Source organism: Cannabis sativa, chromosome 2 (genome assembly GCF_029168945.1).
Source record: "Cannabis sativa cultivar Pink pepper isolate KNU-18-1 chromosome 2, ASM2916894v1, whole genome shotgun sequence".
NCBI classification, from domain to species: Eukaryota; Viridiplantae; Streptophyta; class Magnoliopsida; order Rosales; family Cannabaceae; genus Cannabis; species Cannabis sativa.
Genome location: NC_083602.1, coordinates 68,495,558 through 68,504,921, shown reverse-complemented (window position 1 = coordinate 68,504,921; position 9,364 = coordinate 68,495,558). Strand labels below are relative to the sequence as shown.

Sequence of the window (9,364 nt, the reverse complement as noted above, 5' to 3'; positions counted from 1 at the left end):
CTTCGAAAATGGGGTAACATAAATTGACTAAGTTTCATACTTTGGTGTATTAAATTAAAATAATACCTAGTTCTAGTCATCATTTAAAAAAACTATAACTTATAACTACTGGTAGAATGGTTTAAAATAATACCAAGTTCTAGACATCAATTTTTTTATTTTTTATTTTTTTGCTAGACATCATTTAGAAAAACTAAAATTTATTGCTACTAGTAGTACCTAAAACTAACCCTACAATGTGTCATTAATAACCAAAAACCAATATTTACTTTACACGTTAGATAGAAAGAAAGAGATGGGCCACAACACAACTAAGCATTACAAGGCTAGTTACTTTTTTCTATAAACCATCCTCAAAAGATTAAAAAGCACTAATTAAAGCTAAGCACAAATACCAACTAATAAAAGTAACCTCAAAAACTACCCATAGTTCAAACTACTTTTACTTTCTTTTTCTTTCACATTTTTTATATCTACACAATAACATTACAAAATTATCCCCCACAACCCAAACGAGCTTACACAAGTAGTATAAGTTTGCCACATATATAAAGGGTTAACATGGTAATTTTCTCCTCTTCAACATTACATGACTGAACAGCCGTTTGGATTCTCATCACTGAATAACTCGAACGAATCCGGCGGCTGAGGTGAATACGAGTCCGAATCGTAGGGCGGAGATTCCGTCTCGATTATTGGGCCTTGGTGCATATACGTATGAGAATAGGGATAATAGGCCGCACTATAGCTACTAGTAGGCTGCGTAGTACTGTAGCTCAGCCCATGTACCGGGGCTCCACGCTCATGGTAGTAATAATGGGACTGGTGCTGAGGGTACTGATACTCCTGATGACGTGTGGGGCTGTAATTGGCTGAAACCGGAATCGGACCTGGGCCTTGGATATGAGTAGTAACATGATAAGGAATATGTGATCCAGTAAGTGCCGGTGCAGCATTACTTGCGTGTTGTTCAACCTCACTAATTCCAACGTTATTACCATTTTGCCCCTTCTTTTTCTTCTTTTTACCACCACCACCGCTAGTGCCAGCAACAGCAGCAGCATTACCATTAGCATTGTTAATTTCGGCCGGAGCCTCATGTTCACCACCGCTCTTTTTCTCCGGCACCGGCGAAGGACTACACGTATGTACGGTCACAGTTTGTTTGTGCTGATCAGGCTTAAACTCTTTGACCTGTCCACTTGCACCGGTTTTTCCCGGTGAACTGCCTTCACTAATAACATGAACAGTACATGCATCTGTAGTTTTGGCAGAAGAGTCTTGTACGACTTCAACTTTGACAGTCTGATTTTCCTTGTCGCCGCCCTGGTTGTTTTCCTCAGAGCTTTCTTGGTCATCTTTTGCTACTGTTACTACCTCTTTGTTTTTACCCTTGCCTTGTTTTTTCCCTTTGGAGTCGGCTTTTGGATCAGGCCAAAGCTCTGCATGTTTCCCTGTTTTTACCAACTTCTTAATCAGAGTTTGAGAGTCTACGTTTCCAGTCACTGTGACCTTTTGCTGCTTTAAATCAATATCTGTCTTATAAACCCCTGTAAAACCCATAAAAGAATCACACCCTAGGTTTTGAGAATCATAATAGAAATTGATATACGTACGAGTCTTAATTAAGCTAGATGATCATGAAATAAGAATATGTAAAAACTCAGCTTTGAAACTCTGAAAGCTAAGTTGATGCTAGAAATGAGAACTGAAAATAATGAAGTTTAGAGATGTTATATAAATTATATAAGAGGTGAAAGAACTGAACACAGAGGATTAAATTGAAGGAACAACATCCTTGCATGAAAAGTAAAAAAATTCTTCAGAGTTACAACTTACCATCGATGTTTTGTAAGATTTTCTTGACTTTCTTTTTGCAGCCTTCACAATGGATGGAGACTTTCAACACCCATGTCTGAAAAAAAAAAGTCACAAATGGAAAATTTTGAGAGGAAACATGTAGAAAAGACTCTTGTGTTTATGGTATGTGCATTAAAAAAAATAATAATTTTTATGATTGATACCTTATACTTGAGAGGTTCTGAATGTTTTTCAACTTCTTTAGCTTCTGGTTTAATTTCTGGTTTAACCTCAGCTGTTTTAGTCTCTGTTGTTGCCATTGATAGGAAAAGAAAGGAGAGAGTAGCTTCTCCAAAAGAGAAAACAGAGATCAATGAGTGAGTAAGCTGGAAATGCTTCTTTGATGAAACCCTTTTAATAGAGAGATAGACAGAAAGAAAATCAAGTGGGGTCCATAAAAATTGGTGGTGTGTGGTGTGGGGTCATTGGGAGTGGCAATGTACCAAAAGAGATTTTGGGAAAATTAAGACTAAAGTGGAGAATTAAATTAATTAAAATTTTATCAACCAACAATTAGTAATGACAAAAATAAAAAACACAAAATAATAATGAGAAAAAACAAAGATGAATAGAGTTATTTAAAATCATAAATAATTAAAATAATATTATAAATAGTAAAATCAACACCAAGATATATACTGGTTCAAGTGTGATAAATCGATGTGATCTGTTATAGTGAGATTTCTCTCACTTAGAAACTCGAGACCAGACCCCTACTTAAAGGACACGTATACTCAGATTTTCCACAGAAAGCTGAGATGTCCCTGAGGGACTCTTCGAAGTTTTAAACCTCGCTTAAGATATAACCAGCGAGAGGTGGCGAGTATGACTGAAGTCAAATCGCATCCGAAACAAGAGAGTAGATCGCATATATCGAATATATGCGAGCATCCTCCCCTTGTCCTTGTGTAAACCAGGAGAACGATTCTATGTAAATACAAGTTGATCTTAAGAACCCTGCAGCCTTTATAATGCAATATAGACTCGCATGTCTAGGTTCTATCAGCTCGACATACGATGTCTACAAGAAGCGACTACCTAAGGACGCAGACATCCTAAACATAATGATAACCCTGCGAGCTTAACATCGGAATATGAACAGTCAACTCGCAGATTCAGAAGACGCATACGTTGATGAACTTAGTAACTGTCATTCATTTATTAATAACGTTGCTTAGTTTAATTATTGTAATTCAATGTGTAAAAACGGATTAACAATGAATGCAATCCTTGTACAACTGATCGGACACCTGCTTTGTATATAAAGGGGTGATCCACCGTGAAATACGACCTACGAATCTCTTGCTACAGTGGACTAAGCAGACCATAATCTGACTGAACCACTATAATTTCTCTGTCTCATTGTTATTTTCCAGTTTTTGGTTAACTATTTCTCATTCCCAGTTGAGTACTCGCCATTCTAGGTTGAATACTCGCACTTGTCTTTTCACGTAAATTGCTTCTTGTCACTAATAATATCATATAATTTGGTGTTGCGAAATTCACTCAACAACATTTGGCGCCGTCTGTGGGAAATCAGAACGAAGATATTAATTCATTTCAAGAAAAATACCATCATGGCTGGAAATCAAACAAAAGGAGGAGCTAAAAACGGGTCCATCAACATTGGGATGATGAACGTACCATTATCCAGAGCTGGAATGCTGCCTGTGGATGTCATTAATGGCGGAGTAGGGAGAAGCAATATCAGACCTCTCAACCTGTTCCCAGAAACAACTAACCCTCAAGTCGGGGACACATCCACACCACCAGCAACCATGAATTTTTCCCTCGTCACTCCGGCAGTGGTATCCGAGGGAATCAACCAGCTCACCACTGATCAATATACTGCGATTCAGGACCAACTGCGTGCACTACAGGCCGAAGTAGATGGACAAAACCGGGCCCGACGCCCCCCTCGAGTTCCTGCTACTCGCACGGACAACCCTCAGGTAACAAATTCTAGACGTCATACTAACCGTGTACGCAGGGAACGAAGAACCAACCCTGAAGGTTTGGACCTGAACCATCCAACATCAAGGGATCAATCCGTAAGGTATCCAAACCAAGGCACGCAGGTTGATGAAGACCCTGAACGACGCAATCCTCGCAGTCGACCATCAAGAGACAACGACGCAGAATCAGCCTCTTCGTCATCGCATGGTCGTACACCGAGTAGATATACAAGGTCCGGCACTGTACAGACGCAACAGGGAGGACATTACCAGGCACATCGAGGTGATCTGTGTGATCACCTCAACGCAGTTTTTAGAGCGCGTTCTCGTGCCCCTCATAATACGGAGACGCTCCATGATCCCCATGCGGACGATCAAGGTGTCAACACTTACAATAACCCGCCTACCGCGCCGATCGCGACCACTGGGATCAATGTCCCAACAAATCTCGCCGCAGTAGTTGCGACTCCTGCAGTCGCAGCAGCCCCGACTCCTGCGACTGAAGGAATTGACCAAAGCATGCTTCTGCAAGCTTTGAAAATGCTCGAACAGCAACGAAAGCCCATATACAAGTTGCATGGTACCTCGCCCTTCACTACAGAAGTGCGACAAGCCCAACTTCCCAAGGGTACTTCTAATCCAAATCCCTAAAGTATAAAGGTACTTCTAATCCTATAGATTATCTTGAAAAATTCAATACTATAATAGAGGTGGATCAGGTACCACAGCTTGCAAAATGCCGCATTCTTGCGGCAACACTCGAGGAGAACGCCCACGATTGGTTTACCCAATTGCCTGAGGCATCAATATCGACATGGGAAACCTTCGTCGACTTGTTCCTCACACATTTCCAGGCTACGATGACCTATAGGCTGCCTTATACGACTTTGGCCAACATCAAACAAGAACCTGGTGAGTCTTTACAAGTCGAGAAGGCTCCCGAGTCTTCGCTTGTTTGTATGCTGATAACAGGTATTTTGCCGATGACCGACTTCTGGAAGGAGTTACAAGCTCGAAGGCCAGAATCCTTAGTCGAATTCTTCGCCATGGCCGAACCCCACAAGAGAATTGAGAATTCTCTGGCAGAGTTAGAGAAGGGCAAAGACAAGCGCAAATCACCAATACCGCGTTCACGATCTCGCAGTCCCCGAGGGAAGAACTCTAGGGGCCGAAGCCCAAGGAGACGCAGCCCGCGGAGACAGCGAAGTCTGAAGTTGGCCAAGTCTCCTCCCAAGAAGGAATCCTCACCGAAGAGGAAGGGCGGACCTCATTTCGTCAATTATACTGAACTCGCGGTACCCCGAGACCATATCTATGCAATCGAAGAGAGAAATGGAGTCTTCAAGAAGCCACCCCCCATCAGGGGAAATCGCGACAGAAGAGACCCCAAAAAATTCTGTAAGTACCACAAAGACATTGGTCATACTACCTTAGAATGTTGGGTCTTGCAGGATGAAATCGAGGAGCTGATTCGGAGAGGAAAGTTCGACAAGTATAAGAAGGGCGAGGAAAGTCATCCCCGAGTGGATGACAAAGGAGAAAACCAAAATGCGAGTGGTTCCAGAACGCCTCGCAACATCTTAACTATCATTGGAGGACCCCATATTGCAGGAGACTCTCGCAAGTCACAAGAGCGCTATGCCAGGGAAGCCAAAGAAAAGTCGTTCACCGATGTCAACAATCTTAGTGAGCGGCCCGAGAAACTATTTAAGAGGGAATGCGAGGACATCACCTTTATGGAGAGTGATGCGAGATGGGTCCATCACCCACATTCCGATGCACTAGTTATCATCGCCAATATTGGCGGGGATAATGTCCACCACATACTTGTCGACAATGGAAGTTCAGTGAATCTTTTGAACTTCCAAGCCTTCAAACAAATGGGATTGCAGGAGAAGGACCTGCGGCCTGTGATGTCGAGCATCTATGGTTTTACTGGCGACATCATAACGTTAAAAGGAGTGATCAAACTCCCAATCACTTTGGGAACCGCCCATGTAACAGCCAAGTCAATGGCTGACGTCGCGGTAATCGACCAGTATTTTGCATATAATGCCGACCGATCCTGAAGGAGATGAAGATCATAACCTCGATCTATCATCTGACAATGAAGTTCCCTACTCCCGCTGGAGTAGGCTCTGTGTGGGGAGTCCAAGCAGATTCACGGGAGTGCTACAACATAGCAGTCAAACTCGCGGAGAAAAAGACGGTAAATGTTATCTACCTGTTGGAGGCGCCACCTCCTCGCCAGGAGATCCTCAGAATCGAGGAGGTGCTGCACATAGATAAACCAGACTTGGATCCAAGAATCCTCGATCACGCCGTCGCAGCCCAAGCCGTGGAAGACACCATTGAGGTACCTATAGATCCTGTAGATAATAACAAAGTTATAAAAATTGGTTCTAAATTAAATTTTCAGCAGAGAGAACAATTAACGACCTTTTTAAAGCAAAATCTTGATGTTTTTGCTTGGAAACACTCAGATATGGTCGGGATATCTCCGCAAGTCATGTGTCATCGCTTGAACATTGACCCCGAGGTGCGAGGTGTCCGACAAAAGCGCCGCAAAATGGACCCCGCGAGGTACCAAGCGCTAAAAGAAGAAGTCGACCGCCTCCTTGCCTGCGGCTTTATACGGGAGTCGTTTTACCCCAACTGGTTAGCGAACCCCGTACTCGTGCCTAAGCCTAATGGCTCATGGCGCACATGTGTTGACTTTACAGACCTAAACAAAGCCTGTCCCAAAGACAGCTTTCCCCTTCCTAGCATTGACCAGCTTGTTGATGCCACTGCAGGTCACGAACTCCTGAGTTTTATGGACGCATACTCGAGATATAATCAAATCCCGATGTATGAACCCGACCAGGAACACACTTCGTTCATTACTGATCGAGGACTATACTGTTACAAAGTGATGCCCTTTGGTTTAATAAACGTAGGTGCGACTTATCAGAGGCTAGTGAACATGATGTTCGCAGATCTCATTGGAAAAACCATGGAGGTATATGTTGACGATATGCTCGTAAAATCTCAACATGCGAAGGATCATATTGCCCACTTACAGGCCATGTTCGATATATTACGACGGTATAAGATGCGGCTAAACCCTCTGAAATGTGTCTTTGGAGTTGGCTCCGGGAAATTCCTTGGGTTCATGGTTAACCAGCGAGGAATAGAGGCCAATCCTGCGAAGATCAGGGCATTGGTGGAAATGCCATCACCAACCAAGCCAAAAGAAGTTCAAAGCCTCACAGGTAAAGTCGCAGCCTTAAACCGCTTTATATCACGATCTTCTGATAAGTGCAAGGAGTTTTTTCAGATTCTAAAAGGCAACAAAAGGTTCCACTGGACCGAAAAATGCGAGCAAGCTTTTCAAATCTTAAAAACGCACTTGGGGCAACCTCCGATCTTGTCAAAGCCAATGACCGGTGAAGTCTTGTCCATCTATTTAGCAATGTCGGAATATGCGATTAGTTCAGTACGAGTACGCGAGGATCAAGGACGACAATACCCGGTGTATTATGTCAATAAGCGATTACTGGATGCCGAGACGCGCTATCCCCAAATGGAAAAGTTGGCGTTTACCTTGATAACATCGTCAAGGAAATTGCGACCTTATTTCCAGGCTCACAGTATTGAAGTTTTGACAAACTACCCCTTAAGGCAAGTTTTGGCGAAACCAGAAACATCGGGGAGGTTATTGAAATGGGCGATGGAGTTGAGTCAATTCGACATCAAGTATAAACCGAGAATTGCGATCAAGGGGCAAGCCCTAGCAGATTTTATCCTTGAATTCCCCAGCACCGAGGTAGAACTCATAGAGGACAAAAGTGACATCGCTATAGCGAATAGCGAACTGTGGACATTGTACGTCGATGGAGCCTCAAATAGCGAGGGTTCTGGTAGCAGAGTCTTATTAATTAGTCCCAGCAATTTTAAGGTACATTCTGCTTTACGTTTTGAATTTTCTGCATCAAATAATGAAGCCGAGTACGAGGCATTAATCGCAGGATTGAAACTCGCTCTCGAGATGAAAGTCGAGTATCTTCAGGCTTTTAGCGACTCCCAAATCGTGGTGTGTCAGGTGAATGGAGAATATCTGGCAAGAGGCGGGAGATTGGTTAAGTATTTAGCCATTGTATGCGAGCTAATGCAGAAATTCAAAAAAGTAATTGTGTCTCGAGTATCGCGTGCTCAGAATTCGCACGCAGACGCATTGGCCCGTTTGGCCTCAACCAGAGAAGTCGAATTGCTCGATGTAATTCCGGTAGATGTATTAGCTCACCCAACTATAAATCGTGAAGTGATCATGGAGATAGATACCGTTCAGGAGGTCACCTGGATTACTCCAATCGTCGCATATCTGGAAAAGGGCGTCTTGCCCGATGACAAGGTAGAAGCAAGGAAGCTGCGACAACGAGCCGCCCGTTATGTAATGTATGATCAAAGGTTGTATCGCAGAAGTTTTAGTCAACCGCTACTCAAATGCATCAGCGGGGAAGATTGCGATTATATACTCCGTGAGGTACACGGGGGGATTTGCGGCAATCATACCGGAGGTAACTCCCTTGCATTAAAAATCATGCGACAAGGGTATTACTGGCCAACCTTGCGACAAGATGCTCTCGCATTTGCGAAGAAATGTGACAGGTGCCAGCGAATAGCCACATATACCCACCAACCTCCGAGTAACCTACATTCTATCACAAGTCCATGGCCCTTTGCAGTATGGGGGATTGACTTAATAGGCGAGCTACCTAAAGGGAAAGGCGGAGTCAAATATGCGGTAGTTGCAGTAGATTATTTCACGAAATGGGCCGAAGCCAAAGCACTCGCAACCATCACAGCAACTAAATTGCGCGAGTTTGTCTATAACTTCATAATTTGTCGATTTGGTATTCCATACAAACTCATTTTAGACAATGGAAAACAGTTCGATTGTAAAGAGATGCGACAACTATGTGACGATCTGGGAATCAAAAAGGCGTTCTCCGCAGTTGCTTACCCGCAAAGCAACGGACAGACTGAAGTTGTTAACAAAATAATAAAACACACCATTAAAGGGAGATTAGAAGAACGTAAAGGGACTTGGCCAGACGAGTTATCGCAAGTCCTGTGGTCTTATAATACAACTCCTCGATCCACAACTGGCGAAACACCCTTCTCGCTTTCCTACGGGTGCGAGGCCATGGTGCCAGTTGAAATTGGGGCAGGTTCCCTACGCAGAGATGTTTTCAACATCTCGCAGAACGAAGAGAAGCAGTCACTCTACCTTGATCTTCTGGAGGAAAAATGCGATCAAGCACACTTAAAAAATGCAGCTTACCAACGGCGAACTGCAAGATACTTTAACTCTAAGGTAAAAGCAAAAGTCCTGCGAGCAGGCGACTTGGTCCTTAGAAGAGTAATACCAAATACCAAGAACCCAGCGCATGGGGTCTTTCGAGATAATTGGGAAGGACCATATCTCATCGCAGAAAAAATAGGTGACGCCACATACCGACTCGCAGCACTCGATGGTACTACGATTCCACAAGCTTGGAATGGCG

General features: G+C 43.4%; 1 protein-coding gene across 2 annotated transcripts; it reads right to left on the bottom strand.

The window, feature by feature from the left end:
* Positions 1–215: 215 nt before the first annotated feature.
* LOC115720619 (heavy metal-associated isoprenylated plant protein 35) lies at positions 216–2,200 on the bottom strand. 2 transcript variants are annotated; one of them, XM_030649781.2, is made up of 3 exons: positions 2,025–2,200; positions 1,840–1,915; positions 216–1,550 (listed from the first exon to the last, which is right to left on the bottom strand). In XM_030649781.2, the coding sequence occupies exons 1-3, from the start codon at positions 2,118–2,120 to the stop codon at positions 586–588; spliced, it is 1,137 nt and encodes a 378-aa protein (XP_030505641.2). In that variant the 5' UTR covers positions 2,121–2,200; the 3' UTR covers positions 216–585. The 2 variants fall into 2 exon arrangements, with proteins under 2 accessions (XP_030505641.2, XP_030505642.2); XM_030649782.2 differs by lacking the exon at positions 2,025–2,200 and having other exon boundaries at positions 216–1,708; positions 1,840–1,917.
* Between the last annotated feature and the right edge of the window lie 7,164 nt (positions 2,201–9,364).

Coding starts and splice junctions, on each gene's coding strand:
- LOC115720619 (XM_030649781.2), bottom strand. CDS start 2,120: ATGGCAACAACAGAGACTAAAACAGCTGAGGTTAAACCAGAAATTAAA. Junction 1,916..2,024: donor CAGAACCTCTCAAGTATAAG/GTATCAATCATA, acceptor TTTTTTTTTCAG/ACATGGGTGTTGAAAGTCTC. Junction 1,551..1,839: donor AATCTTACAAAACATCGATG/GTAAGTTGTAAC, acceptor TGGGTTTTACAG/GGGTTTATAAGACAGATATT.